Below are 26,785 nucleotides of genomic sequence, written 5' to 3'. Positions count from 1 at the left end.
TTTTCTATGCCAAACACTTGAATCTTCATAGGAAACTAAGCAAGTATTGCTAGAACTAGCTTCATCAATGATGCAAGTATATATATTGTTATTTCTAGTTCCTTTCAATACTACTTTGTTATTTATATCCATAACTAAGCAATGTGAAACATCAAAACTTACTTTATATCCAACACTACATAGTTGACTTACACTCAGTAGGTTGTAGGCAAGTTTGTTTACCAGATAGACGTTTGAAATGGTAGTACCTCCTATATTGATGTTTCCAATGCCAATTATCTTTCCTTTGCCATTATCTCCAAAGGTCACCCATCCTCCATCATACTTTCTCAACTTTGTGATTAACTTTGTATTTGTCATCATATGCTTGGAGCATCCACTGTCGATGTACCATTCAACTTGTCCTTTGCTCTTCAAGCATACCTACAAAATAAAGTTTACACGTGCATTGGTCCCCACAATCTATTGGGTCCACCGTTGTTAAAGTTGAAAGATTCCTTAGGTACCCAAACTATCTTGTATTTAGGACTATAGTTTGTGTCTGAAACATAGTTCTTAGGTCATTGGTACCTAGGGTCACAAATGTCAAATGAAGATGGTGCCCTTTTCTGTCTTTGTGATCTTTGCCAATCAAAGGAGTTTTGAGTCCTTCTACCTCTTTGAAATCTTTGATGATCATAAGGTCTATATGAGTTATACTTCATAAATGGCCTATGGTTTGGTTGAGGTCTATAGCTTCTTTCCATTGTGTATGGAGCTTGAGGTCTATGAAATTATCTTTGGAATCTTTGAGGTCTTTTGGGCCTTTGAGGTCTTTGAGGCCTTTGAGGTCTTTGGGGTATATATTCCTTTTGAGGCCTATTCCTTCTTGGAGAAGTATATTGAAATGCATGATGGTGTTGATTTTTATACCTTTGATTGTTGTACCTTTGATTTCTTGAAGAGGGAGCATGAGAAGTTGACGTTTGACCTTGATATGTTCTTCCCTCTACCACTTTTTCTTTACCTTTGGCATGGTATGGGATTTTCTCATTCTATCCTAATCCCTTCTTGTCTTGTGGTGATTTTTGAGGTGTACCAAGAAGACTATCCAATGATCTTTGGCCCTTGGTGAAGGTAAGTAAGGCCGACGTCAACTCCTCCTTTCTCTTTCAAGTTGGGCAATGTAAATGCGAAGGCCATCTATTTTATTATTTAGCTCTATCACTTCTTTCTCTAAAAAGGAGTTTGAAGCTTCAAGTTTACAGCTAGCCTCATAGAGAGCTTCAAATCCCTTTTCAATATCATTCTCATCGATGTCATCCGTATCTATTTCTTCAATAGAATCACTATATTTAGAATTAGAAGTGAGATAGGCTGAACTTACCTCTATGTCCTCTTTTGTTGCCATGAGGGCTAGATTTGTGACCTCTTCATCAAAATCTCCCACTACTTCTTCTTCACTTGAGTCCCATGAGATTTCAGCGGCATACGCTTTCTTCTTATCTTATCTTTTTGGGCACTCAGGTCTGAAGTGTCCGGGCTTTCTGTACTCATAGCAAACAGTATCTTTCTTGATACCATATTCAGAGTTTTCATATTCATTGCGGAACTTGATTACAACAGAGCAGACGAGCTGCTTAAATAGAGAAACATCTAAATACAAACAAACTAAACCAAGGTTACTAACCAAGGTTACTTTAAGACTTTAAATACAAACCATAGTTACTTTAAGACTTTAAGACAAACCATAGTTACTTTAAGACTTTAAATACAAACCATAGTTACTATAAGACTTTACTTACTTTAAGACTTTACAAACCAACTCCGTTGACAAAAGTAAGTACAGGACAGACTGGAATAGTAAAAGATAAAACGAAAAAACCGATAATGACAGGCACTAATCTGTGTTGAAGTCGGTATCAGCTGGTGTAAGGGATGAACATGTCCATTAGCATGGTCTACTTCGAACTCGGTGTTCGCCATGATTCGCTAAATGACAGGTGCTATAATTCATTGTTGGACGTCCCAAGTCATGTACGGTGCTGCGGAGAAGGCAAGGCTGGTAGGGTTGCAGGATCAATATGGTTGTAGGAGCACATGGTGGTCATGAAGGCGTACCATCGCTTTGTGAGCCTCAAGTCATTACGATGAACAAAGAGGTCTTCGATCGGTGCCATGGAGAGAGAAGGTCGGATCATAGGCAATAAGATTGTGATCCAGGATGGGAGGTGTGACCAAGTGATGATGGATGAAATCAGGTGGTCGATGGAAAATATAGGTGACGAAGGGTCGTCATCAAGAGCAGAGAGGGACAAAAGCCATTGAGGTATGGGAGCAAAGAGGGGGAGAAAATGGGCTAGACACTCGAGGTCTTTGGAGACAAAAGTAAATAGTGCCAATAGGATTAGAGAAAATGGTGGAGACTGTACTCGAGATAGTGATAGAGAGTATGACGGTTGAAGGTGAGAGCAATGTGTGAACAGCAAGAAGGTGCCGTAAGAATACGACACATTCTTTATCGAAGAGAGCCAGGTTGATGGTGAAAGGAGTAAGGAAAGGGAAACCTGGGTGACAGACTACCCAATCATACTAAGGCCATTATTGTGGACCATAGAGATAAGAACGGACTGGTAGGTAGAGATGCTATTGGTCCCGAGAGTACAAAGGAAATATTATCAAGAGAGATGGAAGGGCCGTAAGAAGAGGTCAAGGAGTGGGTCGGTGGATCAGGTTGTGGTGGAGCTGAAGAAGATGAGGAAGCTCCAAGGGTGAGGGGCATGCAAAAGGCAGGGATGGAAGAAGATAATGGTAGATTCTTCCTGGTCCTAGAGAGGAAATCTGCAAGGACATTATCTTTGCCTTTGATGTGATGAACCATGAAAGACCATTGTGAGAACCACTGTGCCCATCGTAGTAGCTGAGATTCAGGGAGCTGCTTTTGCTTGAATTGTAACATCTTTGGGAAAGCGGTCATATCCATCTCGATCTGGAATGTATGGCCAATAAGGAATAACTGGAATTTCTCAATTCCACGACGGACTGCAAGAATCTCTTTGAATGTGGAGTGATAGTGTTGTTCGACTGGTTTGAACATGCCACTACGGTATCCGCATACACGTCGTAACTTGTCTGGAGATTCTTCAAGTAGAACCGCACCCCATTGGGTATCGGCATCGATCGTAGAATACGAAGTCCTGTAGATGGGATCAGAGTTGGTAATGATCGGCCAGGGCTTCCGATCTTTGACCGCTGGGTATGAACAGAGGACCAGGTGGTGCATCCTTTCCGAGGAGTCGGTGAAGATGATGCGTGAACCGGACCTGGTGTGGTAAGAACTCGGTCATATAATTGATGATGCCGAGGAACTGCTGCAACTCTTGCTGAGTGAAAGGGCCATCTGAGAAGTCGAGGAGGGAACAGCCAATATGTGGCTGTAGCTAGAATTGTCCTTTAGATATAGTAACACCGAGAAAGTCAATAGTGTCGACTGCAACTTCCATTTTTGTGGGTGAGAGCATTATACCATAGGCTATGGTGATGTCTAAGAACTGCTGAAGTAGAAGAGCATGATCTTCCTCTATAGCGGAGAAGAGGAGTATGTCATCTATATAGATCAAAGCATGTTCTTGAATGGGAGTATAGACCTGTAGCATAGCTTGTTGGAACAGGGAAGGAGCCACCTTGAGACCAAAGGGGAGAACTATCCACTGGAAGTGACCACCGGGAATATAGAATCCAGTTTTGGACCTATCATCTGGATGAATTTCGAGCTGCCAAAATCCTGCTTTGAGATCAAACTTACTGAATATCGTCGCCTTGGAAAGTTGAAGTAGAAGGGCAGGTCTTGTAGGTAATGGGAATTTATCGTCAGCCAGAAATGCATTGAGGGGCTGATAATTAATCACAAGTCTGAGTTTGCCACGCTTCTGTTCAGCTCTTTTATTCACATAGAAGGCTTCACAAGCCCAAGGGGGAGATGTCTTCTCTATTAGGCCTTATGCTTCTAGGAGGGCAACTTCTTGTTGTGCAATCGTGAGATGTTCGAGCTTCATACCGTAGTGGCGGCTTTGGTAGGATTTGCATCCTCATTCTTTTGAAAGGGAGACGGATGAAGAACTTCCTTCGCCCGAGGGATGATCACACTTGGTAAGGAAGTCTCGCATGATTCTCAAGCACCACAACGGAGGAACAATTGTGCTTTAACATCCGCAATAGGAGTGATTAGTAGCAAATTAGGAACATTGTCCAAGGGATGAAATGCTTCTTGTGGTGAGACCATGGATACTCCATCGGAGGTGGGGTAACCGACAAAGGATGTCAAAACCAATAAGGGCATCACGATCGGAAGAGAGGATCCTAGGACTGTATGATATAAGGTAAGAGAGGGAAATATTTGGAAACGGATAGGGTGTTTGGAGATGAGGTTGACCGAAAAGGTTTGACCATCGGCTGCAGTGAAGAACTGCTTGTGAGGTTTCCAACAATCAGGGGGAAGGATATGGGGAGCTAATATGGTTGTGGAACAACCTGTATCAAAGTAGCCAATAACTTTGATAGGACGGTCCCATATGGTAGGAGATATGGAGAGGCTAGCTTGAGGAAGTGGGATCTTAGTGATGGCAAAAGCTGGTGACTTAGGAGGGTTAAGAGAGGACAAAGGAGAGGCTATCGGGTAGATGGGGTCAAATCCATCGGACTCAGAGTCGGGTGAGGAAGAGGTATCATCCAAGTCTTCTCCTTCTGCTTCCCAATTTTCAAGGACAAACGGTAAGTCCAGGGAGAAGTCATCATCGACAGAGTAGAGGGATTCAACATCTGCATCTGGATCATCAGTGATGGAAAAGGGGGCAAGCATATGTATCAATTTGGCTTGCTTAGCTTTGTCAGGACAATTATGAGCAAAGTGGCCAATTTTTCCACATGCGTAGCATTTGGTAGAGGTCTTCTGCCGAAATTTCTTTCGTTTGAAGAACTTATAGGGCTGTTGCTGAGACCTATGATGCTTACGTTTGAACCGATGAGATCTGTGATTTCCATTTTTCCTGGGGATCCTTTCTGGACGAGAACTGAGCTTGGTAAAGTGGGACTTCTTCTTGGGTGGACAAGAACAGTCTTTGTCTTTGCACTTGATCTTAAGATGAGATGTGTCACACGCATCAGTGAGTCTATGCGTGGTCTTTTCCCATTGCTTGAAGAATACTTGTTGATCACACAACTTCTGCAGAGCACTAAGAATCTCTTGATAGAGACGACCGATAGGAGCTTGATCAATTTGGAGACCAAAATGGTGCAAGGATTTTATGGCCTCTTTTCCCAAAGGTTCGAGGAAAGAATTGAGGAACACTTGCTTCATATTTTGGTCATCCAGTCCTCCAAGGATGTAGAATCGGTCCAACATCCGTGTATAGTGCTTAGCAAGATCATTCTTCTGAAAAGAGCAACACTTCATCTGGAAGTACTCTTCTCGGGCCTTGAGTCTGTTGTTCTCAATGGGTCCAATCATCTCATTGTACAATTGGGCGATGAAGACATCAATAGGAATCGAGTCCACTGGAGTTGCCGATAACCACCAAGGGCCATGAACCATTCCCCGAGGGTTCCATGGGTACGGCCAAGAACTTGGTAATAACAAGCATCGTCGTGGCTCCAAGAACTAACATTTCTGCAGTGAGCCAAGCATGAAACTCCGAAATCCGCTCAGGCCATTTATGAAAAGAGAGACCATCAAAGGTGAAAAGCTGCTTGGGGTCCTGATTGGCAAAAGGACTAGGAATAGGTGCCTGAGGGGGAATATGAGGAGCAGCAGGGCGGCTCGGGATGGTCTGTTGTGGTGCGAGATCAACTTCATCCACCTATGGACAATGGGTTCGATTGGAGCCTAGGAGGCATCCGGCACCGGGGATGGGTTTGGTAGGCGTAGAGGACTCGGGTAGTGGACGAGTCTATGTCCGAGAAGGAGGTAACAGAGGCAACTTTGGCTATGGACAAAACAGGTATGGCCTTGGGAGGAGTCAGGGTTAACTGAGTGAGGAATGTACTGAGGGTGTTAGTATTCTCTGGAAGAGGAATAACAGGACAAGCTGAATCAGGGATATCAGGTTTTGATCTGGGAGGAACCCAAGGAACAAAACTAGGAGGTCCTGTATCTTGGTCAGGTAAAGGTTGGAAAGTAGGTTGAACCATGGGTTTTTGCAGGGAAATAGGAGTTGGTTGGAAAACAGGTTGAGAAGAGACAGGGTAAGATGTATGGGATAGCTTCGGTTTCGGGGATCTGGCTTTGAGAGAAGCTAGATGTCTCTGTTGATCCTGTAACTCCTTAAACATGGCAGTGGAAAAACTATGTGGAGTTGAATACTTATGGTACATCGGGGTTGTGAATGATTCAGGGAAGAGAGTAGGGCTGGATGGAAATGGTTGAGTCTAGGCCATCCTGAGTTGTTCTTCCAACAGTTTCTTTTCCTTTTCCCGACCGAGAGATGAGAAAGGAGGCATATGAGGAATCTTTCACCGTCATAGCTATAGTCATTAGCTCTTGGTGGAGAGATTCAATCCGTGTTTTGAGGTAACGGATGTCGGATTCATTCTGCGGAGTGCAAGAGTATGGTGCTCTTGGTAGGAAAGAAGCTTGTTCGTATATTGGTTCTCGGACCAAAGCATTTTTCTCGCCGCCGCTTAAGTCGTGCTTCAACTGTGGGAATTGGCAGCCATCTCGCCCATGTTGTCAAGGACATTAGGGGAGTGACTTTCCATATGTGGCGGCGCGATCAGCATCTTCATAGTCGCAGCGGAGGGAAATTCCTGCGATCCCTTCTCGAACTAGAAGCCATAAAATAAGGAATGGGCTGCCGGATCTCGAGTCCACAACATCAACGGGGATCCGTTGGAGGGGAAGGCGGAGCCGGAGGTAACTCGGTTTACGATGAGGGGTGACCGGTGGAGGAGATTGAGTGGTGGCGGAGAATAGCAACCCAAAGAATAGGGTTTGTGATTGCCATAGTCCACTATAAATTGGTATCTCGCCACGATCTTCTCCAAGTGGTCCAACATTTGGACAGCCGGCTTGGTAGCGGAGCCATAGAGAATCTGGCTGGCACTTTTTCTTCTTTGACTTTAGAGGGGGAGGAGGTGGAGGATCTTCTTCGAGATCATCGATGTCGTCCAGCCAGACTGGGGATGCCGTAGGAATCAAAGAGCATATGTCTGCAGGCTTTGGATATGTGACAAGTGTGCGGCCATCTTCAAGAGGCTTGTAGATAGGGTTTGTAGCCGTCAGAGGTGGAGTAGCAGCTGGGATATTATGAGTAGACTCGTAAGCCGTGATCCATGACTCAGGAATGAGTTTGAGCAGGGCTGCTCTATCGATCTGGCGAGGGACATAAGTGATAGTAGGAATCCGGTCCTCTCCAATCTGAACTAACAGGGCTGCATCATTACTAGAGAATCCAGTATTAAGGTTCATGGCATGATTTTGGAGTCTGTAGCAGACCTGGTAGTGAAGAGTGGCTGCTATCGCTGTCTCTTTCTGAGGTGCACCCGTCAATTGTATCAGAAACTGATTGCTTGTCCCTTATTGAAGTATTTGTCTCCTTTCTTTTTGAGGAATTTCTAGAAATTCTTTGTAATAAGCGATATTTCTTTTTCTGAAAGTGTGACGTCCTCTTCTTCATTGCTCTCTTCATCAGATGCATTGGTGGTCTTGAGAGCTATAGACTTCTTCTTTGGTTCTTTTACTTCTGACCATCTTTCGTCTTCATTTAGCTCGACCTCGTGAGTGAGTAAAGATCCTAGCAATTCATCTAGGCTCACTTTGTCTAGATCCTTTGCTTCTTTTATTGCTGTGACTTTCGGTCTCCACCTAGGGGGAAGTGACCTAAGAATTTTTCTTATATTTTCGGACTGGGTGTATGTTTTACCCAAGCCTTTCAACTTATTGGTAATGTTAGTAAAACGTAAAAATATACTTGAAATACTTTCATTTTCTAACATTTTAAACAATTCATATTCATGTACTAGTTTATCAATTTTGGATTCCTTCACTTGTGAAGTCCCTTCATATGAAACCACAAGTGTATCCCAAATCTCTTTAGCCGTTTCACACATGGCTATTTTATTAAATTCGAAATTAGTCAAGGCATATTGTAGGAAGGTGATAGTCTTGAAATTATATTGAATTTTTTCATTTTCAGCAGGAGTTAATTCAAAGGTTTCCTTAAGAACACTTTCACCTTCTACAATCTTAGTAAAGGAATAGGGTTCATGTTCAATTACATGCCAAACCTCAAGATTATAGGCACATGTAAAGTTCCTGAATCTAATCTTCCAATATAAAAAATTATCTCCATTGAACAAGGGAGGTCTAGAGACATTCAGTCCCTCAAGAGGATTGGTGTAATGCGATCCCATAGATCTTTAAGTCTCAAGTAAAATGAGCTCCCTCTCTGATACCAAACGTTGGATAACCTAGAGGGGGGATGAATAGGTTATCAGTAGTGAAACGTTGTCCTTTTTAAAATTTTCTTGAATATAAACAAGATAGATAGAGATAAAATGCGCAAATAAAGGACACACAAAATTTATAGTGGTTCGGCTAAACTTAGCCTACGTCCACTTCTCTCAACCTTGAGAGAATTTCACTAGTTACTTCCTTTCAGTATAGTAGGTAGAAAGAACACCTTTACAATCTTTTTCTACGGGATAAGAGGATCCCAATCTTTTAAGGACAAGAGTATCTGGATCTTTTAAGGATAAGAGGATCCTTGCACAACCTAAGTACAGTCTAGGCTAATGCAAACAATGCTTTATAATCTTAAAAGCATAAACTAATCACACAGAGAATAAAGGTAGAATTACCTAAGCAAGGAGTGTGATGTGTACTCCTTGCAAGTGCCGAATGATGCAAATAAAATGCTTGCACAATGAAGACCTTCTATAAGAATTATTCTTTAGAGAGTAAGCTTGGAAAGATCCTTTAAGCCTTGAAGTCAAACCTTAATTAAAGTAGATGTAGAAAAGACTTCAATGATGAGAGCAATTAATCATTTTTCATCCTTCTCAAAAGTTAGATTTTGGACTGTAGTGGATAGGTGAAAAGGACTGACATGTTCTTTATTTATAGGCTCATTAATGACCTTTAGAACATGTGCAAAATGTACTCTAATGGATCTATTTTTTATCAATCTGATTGACCTGAAGATTGATCCGATCGATCGGATCATAGCCGTTGGAGAAACTAGCCGTTTGAAGGCTAAAATGGCATCCGGTCAATGTCCAATCGACCGGATCATCATCCCACTTGATCCGATCGACTGGATCATTTATGGGAACGTACCCATGAGACTGCTGTAAAGCACGGTCGATGCACATCCTGAGATCCGGTCGATCGGATACTCAGACCGGATCACAGTCAGGGCATGATTCTGACAGGTTGACTGTGGGGATTGGTCCGGGACTTTCTCCAACTAATTTTAACATATTCTAAGGTCATAGGGGGTTCAGTTATAACCTCCTAAGGTCCTTAAATGATGCACATGCTTATTTCATTAATTTCATACAAATGCAATTACACGTATGCTTTATGTGTGAGTGCCTAAGTATGTGCACACGAGCATCTTTAGCTTTCTAGCTTCACGTGACGTTCTTCAATCTTCAAAAGTTCTTTTAATATCTTCTATGCTTGACAAGCTTTGTCATGTCTTCAAGGTCTTGAATTTCAATGGTCTCTTGAATGTCTTTTACTTTGTGCCTTCCAGTTTTGTGACTTATTGGCCTATTGACATAAACATACTCACAAGACCATGTCTACATGTTTGTTATCATCAAAACACTTATAAAGGTGGGGTTAGAATTCCCCAACAACGTCATAGTTGGACCTCGTTGGCTGGCGTGGAAGACTTGGTCCCTAGATGACCTTTTGGGGTCTATTCCTCGAATGGGTCTTGATATAGCCCGGCCTGGGCCAGCTTCTCCCTCATGTTAGGACACGTGGCGTCTCAGGATTGGCCCATGTATTTTTGGTTTATCAACACACAAATACATAATTACTAATTCGGATGTTAGAATATATTAAAACATAACATAACAAGGTATGAGACAATGTTAATAGGGTGGACAACACTGACTATGCTTGCCTTGGTTTTATTAGGGCATTTAATCAAAGCATAGACTCTGGAGCCAAGTCTAAGGTGACACTGAAATCCCCTATGCCAGTTGTGCTCTGGTTGCGACAACACACACAACTGGAAGAATTCAACAACGAAAACCACAACACAATAAGATTAAGTTTATGAATTAAAGATGGAATGAACCCTAGGGATCATAGGCTTGCTTCAAACCAAGAGAGCCCAAGTACCCTTGATCATATTCCAATGTTTAAAAAAGAAACAAAAAATAGTGAGTCCCAACAAAACTTCCTTATCCATGTATATAGTTGTCATATGTTAGTGTACTATCCTAAAAACATAAGAGAAAAATAATACTACCCCTAACTTAAATAGGCACATTTCTATCAGTAAAATACTATGACCTAAGAATGGTTCATAAATGGAAGGAAAATAAAATAAAGCAAGCAAAACCATTAAGACAGTAACCACGAGCATGAGCTTCCTAAGCATGTTTCCTAGTTCTTGTGTGGACATAAGGAGATTGGTAAGGTAAAAATCAAGAAGGTTGATGAAAATGTAAATTGGTACTTCAATTATATGCTAGATACGGAAGATTTTAGACAACAAAGGATATTGATTTATCAATGTCCATACAAAAAACTCCAGCAAAAACTAGTATAAAACATCCCTGAGAATTAAAACTTTAAAGAATTGAAATCCAAAAGTGCAATTTAACCACTTTAGAAAGCATCTTCCAACTTATCTGACCTCAAACTTAATACACACACACACACACAAAAAGTGAGAGAGAGAGGAATAATTTAGTAAGTAATTCATAAGCAGGAGCGCTATTTGAAATCTTTTTCATTAGCAATATAGACTAAAACAATATACTTGGGGTGCGTTTGGTAACGGTCCAAACACGGTTCTTTCTTCCGTTCTCTAAGAACAAAAAACATGAAAATTTATTTGGGTTTGCCAGTTCATTTTTATGTTCTTTTAGAACGAACCGAAGAGAATCTTTGCCTAAAGAACGAGAACGACTAGGCGAAAGCAAAAATCGACCAAAAATCATGAAGGTCTTGGTTTGGGGATACAACCTTGCGATCAAACATTGGGAAGAGAAGGAGAAGAGAAGGAGCAGAGAAGGAGACCTCTACCTGCAACTCCGGCCTTCAAGGTAAGAACAACAAAACACGATCTCATCTCTCTCTCGCTCTCTCCCTCTCTCTCTCTCGCTCTCTATCTTGCTATCTCATTCTCTCTCTCTCTCTCCCTCTCACTCTCTCTGTCTTGTTCTCTCTCTCTCTACCCTACTGTAGACCCTCTGGTGTTAGGTCGAAGAAGTCGGATCAAAGGTATGGATTTCAAAAGAAATTGAGAAATTTTAGGGCTTTTGGATAATGTAACATTCTCTCAGTGTAATGTATTGATTTAGAAATTCTTCATGTTTAAAATTTTTAGGGTTCTTTGTTTAGTAGATAATCCGTGCCTCAATATGTTATCCGTGCTTCAAATTTTTTAGGGTTCTTTCTCTATTTCGCTATTTAACAAAACACTTAAGGTGTTTTGTGTCCTAGATGGGTTGTGATTCTTTGTAGGTGGATGTGTAACGGAGAAAGATAACTCGATTGGGTTTTGAATATGTTGAAAAATTAAAAGTCAAAAACGATAGAGAGGCCCTAAGCCAACCATTATAAGTAAGACTAATAATGAAGAGCTCTAAACAACAATAGTTAGAGGAGCAAAAGAAAGAGATCTCTTGCAAAATATATGATGGATGCTACATTGAAAAGATCTCTTGGCCTTGGAAACATGGTGGTTAAGGAAGGTAGAAGAAGAGTGGTATCTAATGATGATGTTGATGGCGAAAGTTCAGGAGAAACTGGAAAGGTAAAGCTAATCTTGTTAATTTCTCTTCCTACTTGTGATGATGAATTGAGGGAAAGAACAAAGTTCTCTCTTCTTTTTCTGTTTAAAGCTTACCAAGGATTTTGGGTTTCCATGGTTTTGGACAATTTGCTAGGGAAAATGTGTTTGGGTTCCCTCCGTTCCTCAGGGTAATGTTTTATTAATTTGTCTGTCATATCATATGATTAAAGATGTAATATATTTCTTGTGGTAAATCAGTCCATGGTGAAGGCAATATATATAGCAGCTATGAAATTTCAGTGTTAGATTAGGAAGGAAAATGCAAACCTGCATAGCCATACGGAAGAGAACAATGGGTCTACCTCCCAACCAAAATTTAAACTCCCTTAAGACCTGTCATTGACACAAACAGGTTATGCCCTGTTTTTATAAGACAATCTTTATTTTTTCCATTTCTAGAGGATCGGCCTGTAGTGGTACAGAAGCAATCCCCAATACCCATTTATTGGCTGCCAAATAGGGCTTCATAAGGCTGTCATGTGGCCTGTTGAGTCCCTTCCAAGTTATGTTTCACATTGCTGTTGCAATAATAGCACGAAGTGGAGGGAAATGATGAGGAAGAAATCCATTAGACTGTGGTGGTGTGAAACGTGCACTCACTCTATGTGGAGTGTCTGAACTCTGAAGTCCCAGGTAAATTTTCAAAGGGAAGATGGGAATCTGGAGTTTCATCTCTTTTCCTTCTCTCTTTCTAGTTATGCTGGTCTTTTTATTTTCTCCCTTTCTAGTCTCTCTACCCTAACTATATATGATAACAGATCAATCAAGGGTCGTTCGCTTTGAACAATTGCTGCCTTCAAACCTGCATAGCTTTGGGGAAGATATGGAAGATGAGATCTCTTTTACTTCTTGTGAATGGATGTATTCATAACTTCCCTCCTGAATTTTCATATTCCTTTTTTTTTTTCAAGTTAGATGCATTCATGTTGACTCTATTGATTTCCCTTTTTGATGGGATCATAATTCACCTGCTGAATTCCTATTTAGAAATCTTGCTTGTTAACTTTCTCATGCAAATATTCATTTCAATGCGACTCTTTGCTGATTTTTGCATTAGACCTTTGCTCATTTCATTCCTCATGGGAAGATTCATGCTACTGTGACTTTTTTTGTTGTATTTCTATTTTTGGATCTCTACTTAATGGGTCTTTAGCTCAAATTGGTAGAGCACTTGGAACATGAGCATGTTCCAAAGGGATGGTGGTTCGAATCCACCAAGACCCTTTTTATTCAACTGTTCATAGTATAGTTAGTTATGACACCAATCCACACAAGAACCCAATATTAATGGTATTTTTGAAATTTGACATTTTTATAATTATTTTGGTTATGTTAATGAAATATTTTAATCTTATGCCAAGATTGGAAAGAGAGAAAAGGGTTTTACAAGTATTTTTTGGTATAATTTAGAAGGAAATGACATTATTGTAATTAATATCAAATTTGGAAAAACAGGTTTTACCAAACACCATTTTCGTTCTGAACATGTTCTTGAGACCATTACCAAATGGTCATTTTCGATCACCATACGCCGTTCCAGACTAGAAACGCCAAAGAACGTTTCTAGTTAAGAACGGACGTTCTTTGTTCAGACCGTTACCAAACGCAACCTTAGCATATGTTTATAAAATTTAAATAAAGTAGCCACTATGTCTCATGATCAGACAGATAGAGATCTAAATCCCGTCACAAGCCACAAAAGAAACAATTTTGAATAATTGTGCAGAGGTTGCAAATCTGATTCTCACAATGCAGCTAGTGGCACATACAACAGATCCAGCTTCTTGGCTCTACCCTATTTTTCTTCAACAACAACTATATGTGATGCAGTAGCGCTATCATGCTTGGACCGGCATGACCCCGGTCTAGAAACCCAAGCCAAGGCAAACTGGACCGAAACCGGTCTTTTGATCTAATAAGGGTTGGTAAGAGTATGTTTATTTGTTTATTTTTGGTTAATGTAGTAATTTTTTATTTTATTTCTACTTGTTTGGGATAGGATTTGGTTTAGGAGTTTCCTAATTAGAATTCAGAATAGAGCTCCATATTTCAGTTTAGTCTTTTAGAAGAGTCTAAGTGGGTTGTTAGATTATAAAATGAAATGGAGTTTTGTTTGAGTAAACACTTGTGGCATGTTAGCAGTTTGTTGGTTGCTGGTAATTTATTCGCTTTTCTCTCAGGTATGATAAACCCTTTTCCTCCCTGCTTCCCTCCACTACTATTGTTCTCCTTTGCCTCTCCCTCTCCTTCGATTATTTTTACTTTACCCGATCCCTTGTATTTTTTATAGTTATTTTTTCCCTCACCCAATCCTTGTATTTCCCGACAGTTATTCTCATCATCATCTATTATTTCACATGTATGATGAGAGTTAGGAGACGACAAATGAAACAAACAAAGAAACATTCAAACCAAACAGAAATAAAATAATCCATTCTTAAAGTAGGAGGAACAAGGTCAAAGGGGGGTAAAGTGAGTGCTTCGGATTAAAGAGGTAAATCCAATCGTTCCTAATCCATACGAATATGCAAAACTTTCCTCAAATTGCTTCTAATTAGGAAGATATGCTCCAAATTAAAAAAGCCAAGTAGAATGCTCAAAAATTGAACCCATAAGGCATTTCATGAGACTTAGAAGGTTCAACATAAAAACCATCAGCCATTGAAAGAAAATGAAGAGAAACCAGTTGGTAGGTTAATTGGGAAATTAATTCTTGTTAAACCACGAAACCCGGCTTGGGATTTTCCTATAAAAGAGAACAAAGGGAGAACGGACGTATGGTATCATTGACTGCGAGTTCTCTCTCTCTCTCATAGGGTTTGAGAAACCCTAACTTGGTGAAGGCAAAGTGTGTGGAATCTGGAATAGATGATTCAAGTTGTTGAACGCATCAATCTATATTATTGTTCAAATGTGAAAAAACTATTATCTCGAGGAGACACTTCAGTTACAATTTTAAGTAACTTTAAATCTTTTGTGTCTATCTAGTAAATTTGAATGCAAGAGATACCCCATCCAAAGCTTTTCGTTCAACTAACGGGTTTAATACTTCATGCAACCCTATTAGTAAATACATCTTTGCCTTTCTAGTAATGCATATAACTGAAACTTCAAAAAAATATAACTGTAGAGGATGAGAATGGAAGGGTATTAAAGAAAATATTTCAAGAAGATTACAACATTATCATTTACAGACTTTACATCTAAAAACCTTACATGCTGAATCTTGTCAACTGTAAAATGTATTAATATACACAAAAAGGAGAACGAATCCACAAAGGATTGCATCAGATCCTTACAACAGCTGCAACTCTCGAAGCCACTCGAAAGATTTACTCTCCATATAAGATTGAAGCACATTCAGACCTCTATATGCGAGCAAAGCAAGGCCATGGAGAATAAACATGCAGTTTGGTCCATCATTCATTAGTATGCAACAAAACAAACCAGATCATAGAGTACCAAGTTGTTTCTTGTCCCAAGGTCTTCATGAGTTTCCCATGAAAAAGCAATTGCTACTGGCAGAGCTGCCCTCAGCAGATGACAAATCACGTACCATGAGCTTGACATTACGAGATCCAATAGAGTCCATTATCTCAAGACATTCCTGCAAATCGGAGTCACCCACCAACATGACCCACTCCTCCTCATCGTCAAGGTATTTGAGTTGGAATCCCCCTATTGGCAATTTGAACCGTTTTGCAACTTCATCGAACAATTGGAAACACCCTACGCAAGGGTCAAACTTGAATCTCACTGTGTCATCTTTATAAGTAGCCTTCACTGTGATGGCAACTCCATTTTCCCTGATGGACCTTTCTCCTTTTGAACGCTCATTCATATGAAAGCTTAAAGAGCTTGAAGAAGTAGCATGCATCATTGAGCCTGAACCATTTGATGAATCTGTCATTCCTGAAGAAGAGTGTTGGTTATGTTCAGCCATCCCATCATCATAGCTCATACCTATTTCATTAGTTGCTGGCATAGAGCTCGAACTTAGAGATGTGATATGATGTTCAGACCTTTCTAAATCCAAACAATTCTTACTTGATTGCCACAAGTTGCCTCTCTCCTTTGAAAAATATGAATCCCGAGAAACTTCTTTAGTATATGCCCATGGCAATGTTTCAAGTTTCTCTAACGGTAGCAATCCTGGATCTGATGCAGAAAATTTAGGCTTATCGCTAGAACCAATCAGGTGGGTACTGTCTCTCTTTTTTTCTCCCTTGTATTTATCACACTGGAGTATGCTCCCTATAGGCCCCATTTGGTGGGTATCCCCAGAACATCCATCATCTTCCAACTTAACTGCAGAACTCTCACACTCCACATATGGGGCTGGAGATATTGATGTCAAATCTTGGGCTGTTGACTCTAGATTTCTAGTAGCCTGAATTTTATTATGGGAAAACATGTAGTTTCTTGCCTCCAAATCTTGGATGACAGATGTTGCTGCAACGAGTTCCCCAGTTATGGGATCAAATTTTATTCCACCTTCAACGCCTTGAACAGAGTCAATCACAGTCTGTATTTTTCTCAGTGAACGATTCACCTTGTTTATCTTTCGAGATGGCCATCTGGAGATCCCATGTTGTCTGCATATCCTTTTCAATGTAGTAGGGCAAACTACAAAAACAAAATATTCAGGAATTAATGAATGTCATTACCAATATTTTGGATGCTCTCTCCAAAAATAAACTTTATAACTAATTTGAAAATTCTGAAAAAAATTGATAGGATGTAACATCTCAATTCTGAAAAACATCACTATCATAACCATACAAATAATAAGCAAGATTGATGACCCAAATAAACCACAACGTCCATGACACCATGTTAGATCCAAGCTCATAATATTTATTATTTGATACCTAACTCCACCAAAACAAATACTAAAACATGTACATGATAATATCCATAAATAACACATACAAATATAGATATATACACAGATGCACAATTATTAATTCAGATGTTAGAATATATTAAAACAAAACATAACAAGATATGAGAAAATGTTATTGGGGTGGGCAGCATTGATTTATGCTTGCCTTGATTTCATTAATGCATTTAATCAAGCATGGACTCTAGAGCCGAGTCTAAGGTGACACGGAAACCCCACTGAAATCTTCTACGCCAGTTCTTGGTCTGGATGTGACAACCCACGTAACTGGAGTAATTTAACAACGAAAACAGCAACAAAACAAGATTAAGTCTGAATCAAATATGGAACGAACCCTAGGGATTATAGGTTTGCTGGAAACCAAGGGAGCCCAAGTACCGTTATTAAGTATTCCACTGTTTAAAAAAGAAACAAAAAATAGTGAGTCCCAGCAAAACTTCTTTAGCCATGTATATAGCTGTCATATGTTAGTGTGCTACCCTAAAAGTGAAAAAAGAACATACTGCCCCCAACTTAAATAGGCACATTTCTATCAGTAAAATACTATGACCTAAGAACGGTTCATAAATGGAAGGGAAATAAAAGAAAGCAAGCAAAACAATTAAGATAGTGACCACGAGCATGAGCTTCCTAAGCATTTTTCCTACTTGTGTGGACATAACGAGATTGGTAAGTTAAAAATAGATAAGGTCAATGAAAATGTAAATTGGTACTTCAATTATAGGCTAGATACAGAAGATTTTAGACAACAAAGGATATTGATTTATCAGTGTCCATGCAGAAAACTTCAGCAAAAGCTAGAATAAAACATCATTGAGAATTAAAACTTTAAAGAATCGAAATCCAAAAGTGCACTTCAACCACTTCAAAAAGCATGTTCCAACTAATCTGGCCTCAAACTAAGTATACACACACAGAAAGCATGTTCCAACTTTTTTTTCTTTTTTTTTTTTTAATGTAGTGTTGGAATATGTACTCCAGAATCCCGTGGGGGTATTCTGGTCCTTTTGGGGGTATTTTATGTTATTAAGTGTTTAGTTAGCTGTGTGGGTTTAGTCCCACATCGCCTAGCTTATGTAAGTTGTAACTTCCCCGGGGGCCTATCTCTCATTAAATCAAGCTATTCTATTATTTTCTTTCCTCTCTCTAACCCACGATTCAACCAACATGGTATCAGAGCTCATGGTCTGAAATTACCCTGGGTTATTATCGTCTTGCCGGTTTGAGAGTCGTGTAAGGTCTCTGGTGTGGTGAGCAGCCACCGTCACCGCTGTTGCATGTTTATAGATATTCAGTTTTTTGTTTGATCTTTTGCTGCTGTGCAATCGAACTCTGGTTCTCTTAATCTTCTTCTTAATTTGATGGTGTATTTCGAAGGATATTCTCAATTGCTACCTGTTGAGAGTTATTGAACCTGCTGATTTATTCCTTTGGTATCGATTCTGATGCCCTGGCAAATTTCTGAAGATTTTCTTGCTTTCGACTAGGGTTCTTCCTCCTTCAATGCAGTATAGGTTGCGTGATCTGCTTTCTGGATTTCTGCTTCGCTGCCCAGTGCCCACATGCTGGGTTGGTTGCGGTGTTTGGTGCTCTGGTTGTATACCGCCTCTGGTTTCGTGAAGGAGACGATGGGGTCTCGAAGTTATTGATTTGATGGGATGCCTGACTGAAGGATTTCTCTGCTGGATCGAATCGAACAGATCCATTTTTCCGCCTTTGCTGGTTTCGTCCAGAGCTTGAAAACGTGGTTGCTTGAGATGTTGTTGATCGAAGGTTGAAGACAACACCTGCACGTGGGTTTGTATAAAACCTTTTTTTTTCTCTGTTTTTTCTCTCTGGTCACTGCCCACTTCCGCCTCCCTTTTTCCCTGGCTTCACGCAAGTCCCTCTTCAAGGTTGCGCGACTCGCAATCAGCCTTCCTTTTTCCATCTTTATTTTAGTTCCCATGTCAGTTCTGTCTCTCATGTCACATGTCACACATGTCCCTATTTGTTTTTAATATTCTCAAGTCCTCCTTTCAACATTGCGTGAATCACACCGCCTTCCTTTCTTTTTTTATCCCCCATCTTGTGTCATTACACCCTCTAATTTCCTTTCTAAAATGGGCCGGGCCACCCTCTTATTGGCTTTTTCAAATGGGCCTTTTCTTTTTTTTGGTTGGGCCTGTATTTCGAACTAGCCCATTATTGGGCATCTCTTTCTCTAAAATCTGTCCGGGCTCATCCTCTTTACTCAAGCTCTTGTTGGGCTTTTATATTGGTTGGGTTTTTAATTTGATTCTGGCCCATCTATTTGAACTAACCTCTCTTTTACATAGGCCCAATTCCTTACCTATTTTCTGCCTTATCTTTGACCCAGCCACCATAACTTTGCCTATTTTCTAATTAGCCATCACAGCTTTTACATGACCCATTACTTTTTTATTTACCAAGGGCCCCTTGCAAAATTCTGGTTATTTACGGAACTACCATTATCTTTTGATACATTCCCCTATTTGACTACCCAATTGACCCTTGAAAAATCTGGTTTATTACCAGTTTGCCCTTTGGCTTGGAGTGCCTTTAAAAGTGGATTTCCACCAAATTACAGCCATGCCATCCTTTTTACCAACACCATTCCCTTTCAATACTTCTAATTCCCTTCATAATCCCTTTGGTATATACCCATAACCCCTTTGGAAGTTAATGGTATTCTCTAATTTGCCATTTCTTCCTTTTCCATTACCCTTAGCACCTCTTGGAAAATTCTGGAATATTATGTTTTTGTCCCATCTCTTACATCATCTCTGTTATGTCCACGTGTACTACATGTGAGGGGGGGATTATGTACAGTACACCCGCAGACATTGTAGAAACAGAACTTGCAGGAACACTTGGTGCAAAACATAGAAGATCAGAGTTTTCACCATTGCGAATGGGTATCTACTTTGTTATTGGGTTGAGTTTGTCGTAAGGGGGAGATTGAAGTATTGAAGAATATTGAAGACATTTGGTTGTTGCCTATTTGAGGATTTTCAGTTGGGTTGATACAGTTTTTTCCGCTGCCTGATCCAGTTTGTTTTCGCTGCTTGTTGCTCCAGTTATTCAACTTCAACATTCTGTCACTATGACAATCTGAGATTCATCACTAGATAGCTATTGAAAATCGATGAAAGCTGCCTTTTTGGAAGACATTCCAATCCCGGTTTGCTGATCATGTCTATCCAAGTTTTGAAGATCTATTTTTTCAAGTTCCTGAAGGTTTATTTGAAGGCTACATTCATATGTCAAGTTGGATTCTGCTGCACCTTAGTTTTTCCCATTTTATTCAAGTTGGGCATTAGTACCTTGTATGCGCCAACTTGAGGGGGAGTGTTAGCATCATTATGGAGTTCTTTTTTTATTTAGTTCAAGCTGGATTTTCCTTCTTCTCTTATTTGTACAATCCAACTTGAGGGGGAGTGTTGGAATATGTACTCCAGAATACCGTGGGGGTATTCTGGTCCTTTTGGGGGTATTTTATGTTATTAAGTTTTTAGTTAACTGTGTGGGTTTAGTCCCACATCGCCTAGCTTATGTAAGTTGTAACTTCCCCTCTATTATAAATAGAGGGGGCCTTTCTCTCATTAAATCAAGCTATTCTATTATTTTCTTTCCTCTCTCTAACCCACGATTCAACCAACATGTAGGATTCCATGCATCGAAGTGTACCAAAAGTGTAAACACACATCCCTATAAAACAGTTAGAAAAATGACTTATTAAAAATAAACAAAGACCCTCAGCCCAGCAACAAAGCGTGAGCATGCTTTACCTCTGAAAAAATGCCTACGCGACTAGGCAACGCCTTGACATCTATTCTTCTAGCCTTCTACATACTTGTTAACACTAGCACTCCTTGAAGAACATCAAGGCTCCATGGAACACACATCCATCAACAAAAAATAAACTTCCTCATTCCAAATGTAGACAAGTAGTCCCACAAGTCTTGGCTGCCTAGGCCCTTAGGAACTAGTTAGTTGTACCATAGGTAACTATCACTAGACATGGAGTCCCACAAGTCTTGGCTGCCTAGACCCTAAGGAACTAGTTAGTTGTACCATAAGTAACTATCACTTATACAATAAGTATCTTAAACTTACTTTTCAAGTAACTAGAAACTTTAGTAAACTACAGAACACAAAATTTACAAAAATATCTCTTGACCAAAAATTACAAAAATACCCAAGTAAATTATGAAAATACGCACTCAACCAAATTATACAAATAGTCTTATACTTTATAAATACCCCTAAATATGTCCTAGGGACAAAGTTACCAAAATACCTTAAACTCGAAGGAACAGCCTTATCTAGTAGAGTCTACCCTTTGACATGGAATGGGCTGGTCCTCTAAAAGGAGCCATGTGGGCCCCACTTAATAAATGTTTCTTACTGGTCATGTTCCAGATATGATAGTCTCTGTAATTTCTCTTTATCAGTAAAATTCACTAACAAAAAATATAAGAGAATATGGTAATCAGTATTGGCTTCATTTTTCAGAAAGCCTCATGCTTCTGTTTTATAATATTGTATTCTATTGTAGCAGGGTCAATTGCTTCTTTTGCTACCATATTTTGGTTTTAAACCCATCTCCATCCTTGGTGACAAGTGCCTGACATTTGTAGACATTTTGGTCTTTTTGTAATCACTCTTCTATCTTTAATAAAGCATTTTCAATCTACAATAATAAACTAAGGGTCCAGACAGGCAAAGTGTCAGGAACTTGTAAAGTACAGAATCTTACCACCAATGCTTTTTGCAGCATCCTTCAGATTCCCAGAGAAGTATTGTTGAAGAACACTTAAGCTGATATTCTTCTCGGCAGTACTTCGCTTTTTCTCCAGCTGTTGCTTGGGGCCACTAGTCTGTAAAGTGGTTTATTAACAAAAAGGGGGTCAGAATATAGCACCAAGAACATTTGAAACCAAAGGAACAATTCAAAAGGGAATTTCTCAATATCCAATGATGAGTTATTTCTATATTTCCAAAAAGAAATCACAAATAAAAATCTGGTTAATGCTCCTAATATAGTATTGCTTTATCTTCATAAGATATTTTATGTGCTTTTATATTATCTTTTCATCATTTTTTCCAGCGAAATATCGAAATCTGATCTTATTCGAGTGAACACTGATATGTCACCATGAAATCCTATTGAGATACACAGGTCATTAGGAAAAGGTGCATGTTGAGATTGAAGTCCACCTACATAGTTTCTTCCATCAGGCAGTGATGCTTTAGTAATCTGACCATAGGATAGACAGGTCATTCCCTAGATAGAACACTAGATAGATTTTGTGGCCTATCTCAAATTAGGTGTCTGAAGTAAAGGAAGCTCTAAAGAAAATGAAAATAAGTAAAACAGTAGGTCTAAAAAGTATTTCAATCATAGTTGTTACGGCATCACGGCGATCCAAGTTGGTGGAGGGGTGTCACGTCGATATATCGACATGGCGAGCATGTCGACCATGTTTTATTTTTTATTTTCTCTATTTTTAATGGTTTAATAGATGTATACTCAAGCCATGTTTTATTTTTTCTCTATTGTTTCTCAAGTTTTAAGGATGGCAATCTTGTAATTAAGCAGAATCTAAGAAAGGGCATAAAAGGGTTTTGATTTAATGACTAAGGGTAAACTTGGAGGGATGTGTAAAGTATGGACAAAGGGGAATAAAAGAAGAGAAGGGTACTTTAGGAAAAAGGAAAAAATAAGGGTTTGTAATAACCCACGATCGGATTTATGGTTATCTTCAACCTGGGACAAAAAAAGGCAAAGTACGAAGGAGATAACTCCTTCAACTCTTCTCGGTCCAGTCTAAACCTTCAAGCAAAGCATCGCCACATCATGTTCTATCAATTCCAGCAAGAACTCATCACAGAAATCAACTAAGCAAGGAGTATTTAATTCCTGGAATCAGATCTGGCAACTTCTTAGTTGCAAAACAGAGACAGAGAGACAGGAAGAAGAAATCGAAGAGGGAAAGAGAGACAAGAAGAAGAAATCGAAGAGGGAAAGAAGAAATAAAGAAGAGATCGAAGAGGGAAAGAAGAAATAAAGAAGAAATCGAAGAGGGAAGGCAGAAATCGAAGAGGGAAAGAGAGATAGGAAGAAGAAATCAAAGGACGCCATGGCGTAGGTCGCCATGCAGGCTTCTCCAGCGCCATGGCGACGCCATGACAACTATGATTTCAATAGAGGTGTGGATGAGCTTAGGAATTAGTGGAATAACTTAGCTAACTTAGTTGTTTAATAAGAATATAAGTACAAGAAAAAAGTCAAATGAATGGAGGAGAAGCATTGTGGTACTGTTTTATAAAAAATGAAAGTGTCACTCAAATCTATAATAACCATAGAGGAATAAAACTTTGCATACAAAGAAACTGTGGGAGAGAGTAATTGAAACTCGCCAGAGACAAGAAACTAATATTTTGAATAACCAATTTGATTTTATTCCAAGAAGATCAACCATGTAAGCTATTTATTCGCTTAGGAGACTATGAAAAAATTTAGAGAATGTAAGAAAAGGATCTTCATATGGTCATTATTGACATAGAAAAAGCTTATGATAGAGTCCATAGAGAGTTAATTTGGCAAGTGTTAGAGCAAAAAATATTTTCAATAAATATGTCAGCATAATTAAGGATATGTATAAGGAGATTAGGTTGATGTATAGGTTTGACAACCTGTGTTTTAAGACGATTGGAAGAAAGATGTTAGGGTTTGGCTCTGCTAGGGTTTTGAGTGGAGAAAATGGTTTACGCAGTGTTCACAAAGGGGAAGATGATCCTGATAATAGGCATGTTCAAGGGGAGCCACCAGCAGGTATCATTCCGTCTCTCATCACGGATTTTTTCCATGGTGGGGGGGGGGGCAGATTGTACGAAACAGGCCAGGTTGGGGGGCGGTTCTGATCGCGGGTTTTGTAATGGCCGTGGTGAAGGTGAACATACTGTCCATGATGGCAATATGGTTCAAGGCAAAGTTGATGATGGTGGTTGGAGTGGTGGTGCACCTATGGTCCATAGTGGCATTACAGATCATGGCTGCGGTAGCAACCAAGGTGGTGGACTGAAAAGTTCTGTTGATGGATCGGATTCTGCACAGAAATCTAGGGTGTCTTTCACCTCTGTGGTGAAGGCTCGCACATTCCCAATGTGGATGTTCATCCGGATCCAATCATTGATGGTGATCTTACCAGAGTGAAGATCCCACTGGTGGCTTATGAACAACAGATCTGAAACACAGGTTTGCTCTGATAGGGTGGTTAAACTTATGAGAGGTATCTGTTTTGTCTGTTAGGAAGTACACATCTGAGAACTGGAAGACACAGACGCCTTTTGAAATGCTCTCTCTTGGAAAAGGTTTTATTCTTTTTCGCTTATCATCTGAATCAGACATGGTGGCAGTTTGGCAGCGAGGTCCATACCGCATCTCTGGTCAACTTCTTAGACTTCAACGGTGGAGGAAGGATTTCAACGTTAATCATCAGGCCAACTCTCGTCAACTAGTTTGGATTAGATTCCCAGATCAGCCACAAGAATACTGGCATGACACAATCCTTTTCTCTCTGGCAAAGGTGGTGGGAAGGCCAATGTCAATTGATCGTGGAACAAGAGGTTCTATGTATGGACATTATGCCAAAGTGTGCGTGGAATTGGATATTTCGAAACCTAAGGTTGAGGAAATTCTGGTTGAACGTGAGCAGATTGGGTCTTCAGAGAAATTCTTCTTCAAACAAGGGATTCAATATGAATCTCCTCCATCTAGGTGTGCTATCTGTAATAAGTATGGTCATTCAAGGGAACAATGTCCCTTGAAACAGAAGTCTTCAGATGACCCCTTGGAGGAAGGGGAGATCGCAGGGGCAATCTACATGGAGGAGGAGCAGGAATCCAGATACCGAACCAATGATGGTCGTCAAGGTTCTCATGCATTCAATCTGGGGCGAGGGGCAATGCCGGGCACCAGAGTCAGGAATGTTTCTATGGTCTCAAGCGTTCCTAATGTAAGACTAAATTAGGTTAATTTAGTCCCAAGTAAACCCACAATTCCAAAATAGAAACAAGGGCAGAAATAGAAGGTTTAGTAAATCAAACCAAACCAGCCACTAGAACTCAACCAAGCTTGGATCGGTTGATGCTTGTATGGAGTAGAAGCTCTGCTGAAAGTCTCACTTGAAACTGATGGTTGAATTGGGAGACATGGCAGCAACACAAAAATAGAAACTAAAATTCTCCAGGCCAAACCAGCCACCAGTTGGGGCTCAAGTTTGGATCAGTGTAGGGCCTATTGAGGGAAGGTTTTGCTGCAATTTTGATGAAGTTTTGATGTATGGAAGTGAAGTTATGAAGGTGGAAAGAAAATAGAAGGTTTGTGAATATGGAGGATTCCAGCCAATGAAATGGGGTAGAACTGGGGATTGAATGGAGGGGGTGATGGTGAGATTACTTGTGAGGTGATGCTCCAAAACTCTGCAGGTTTTGATGAAAGAATGTGGAGATATTCCACTCTGATGTTGCAAGAGAGACAACTCCGCTTGAGGAGCAGCAGAGGTCTTCAATCAATGGGTACAGCAGCAGCAGCAACAGCAACAATACTTTGGGCACTGGGGTACAGCAGCAGCAGCCTTCGGATGATCTTCACAATGGTTATACTAACCACACTAACACAGCAGCACAAGAGATCGATGGCAAGGAAGAGAAGATAGAGAAGAGAGGAAAATAGAAAGTAGGGGATGGGTGAATTAGGCTCTCTCAGCCAGGCTCCTTCAGCCCTTCATTGTCACTCCACTTGGCAAGGAGAATTCAGTGCTCAAATGCAATTTTCATTCATCTACTAAAAATCGTGGGGAGGCTTCCAAAAGCCTTTACAATATATAGAGGACCATACTTGCACCTCAAGTAACAACTGAAATAGAAACTCAACATAATTAGAAACTAATATTTAGAAACTAAATATTGCATAAGAATAGAAACTAAATTGGATGTTCTAAAGTTTTCACATCTCCTTGTGGAACCCACTTGGATGGCTAAAGAGGTGCAGCCGAACTTCACAGCTCGTGGTCCCCACCCTTTAAGTTGTCTCCATCGGTGCAGCTTAAAGACTTAAAAAGATAATGACAAAATTGCCCCCACAATCTGGGTTTGGGAGACCCAGCAACTCCCAGCCATATTGGACTGGCCCAACACAAGGTTGGTTGGACCTATGGCCCAACGGGTTGGTCCACCGATTGGTGAAGTGAACCAACCCTTCTCCCATGAGTGCCCTTGGTATATTTCTTGCCAAACAACTTGGCATCTGCATCAGTTCCTAAAGGTGAAAATAGAAGTTCTAGTTTGCAAACACATTCTTCTCTTCAAGGTGATCGTTACAAGGCAACTGCTGGCATGCATGAGAATGAACAATGTGTTGATTTGAAGGGATACAGAGGATTTGGGAGTTCGCTGCCACACATCCACCTCTACCAGCAGCGGTGAGGAGCGAAACACTGTGATGATCAGAATGAGCATTGGTGATAATGGTCGACTAGTGTTGAGGTTGTTGGAACGTGATAATGATGATGTTCATCCGAGTCGGGGTTTACCAGATGAGGAAGCGGACTTTCAGGATTCAGGTCAATCTACAGATGTCGAGGACACTGTAATAGAGAATGACACTCAATCTTCGCCAGTTATAGTTTCAACTTTCAAGTAATGACAGAGGCTGCACAGCAGTGGTTCATTTCCTAGAGAGCTCTGGTTGACCAAATGGCACAGCATGCTAATCTAGGAGATCCTTTTGTTATTGTTCGAGGAAGAAGAAACAAAAAAGGTCATCTCAGAAGGAGGGGAACAGATGGTCCTCGAAATG

At 40.2% G+C, this 26,785-nt stretch overlaps 1 protein-coding gene across 2 annotated transcripts in view; it reads right to left on the bottom strand.

The window, feature by feature from the left end:
* Positions 1-15,389: 15,389 nt before the first annotated feature.
* Positions 15,390-26,785, bottom strand: part of LOC122655901 (protein NLP9-like) — a 33,369-nt gene continuing 21,973 nt past the window's right edge. For both annotated transcript variants that reach the window (XM_043850282.1, XM_043850283.1), the window contains 2 exons: positions 21,680-21,800; positions 15,390-16,640 (listed from right to left, as the gene is read on the bottom strand). In XM_043850282.1, the coding sequence (XP_043706217.1) occupies positions 15,502-16,640; positions 21,680-21,800 (1,260 nt within the window). In that variant the 3' untranslated portion in view covers positions 15,390-15,501. The remainder of the gene's footprint in view (positions 16,641-21,679; positions 21,801-26,785) is intronic.

The sequence above is a fragment of the Telopea speciosissima genome, chromosome 3, assembly GCF_018873765.1.
Source record: "Telopea speciosissima isolate NSW1024214 ecotype Mountain lineage chromosome 3, Tspe_v1, whole genome shotgun sequence".
NCBI classification, from domain to species: Eukaryota; Viridiplantae; Streptophyta; class Magnoliopsida; order Proteales; family Proteaceae; genus Telopea; species Telopea speciosissima.
The sequence above is the reverse complement of the archived record's forward strand: the minus strand, read 5'-3'. Positions and strand labels throughout refer to the sequence as shown.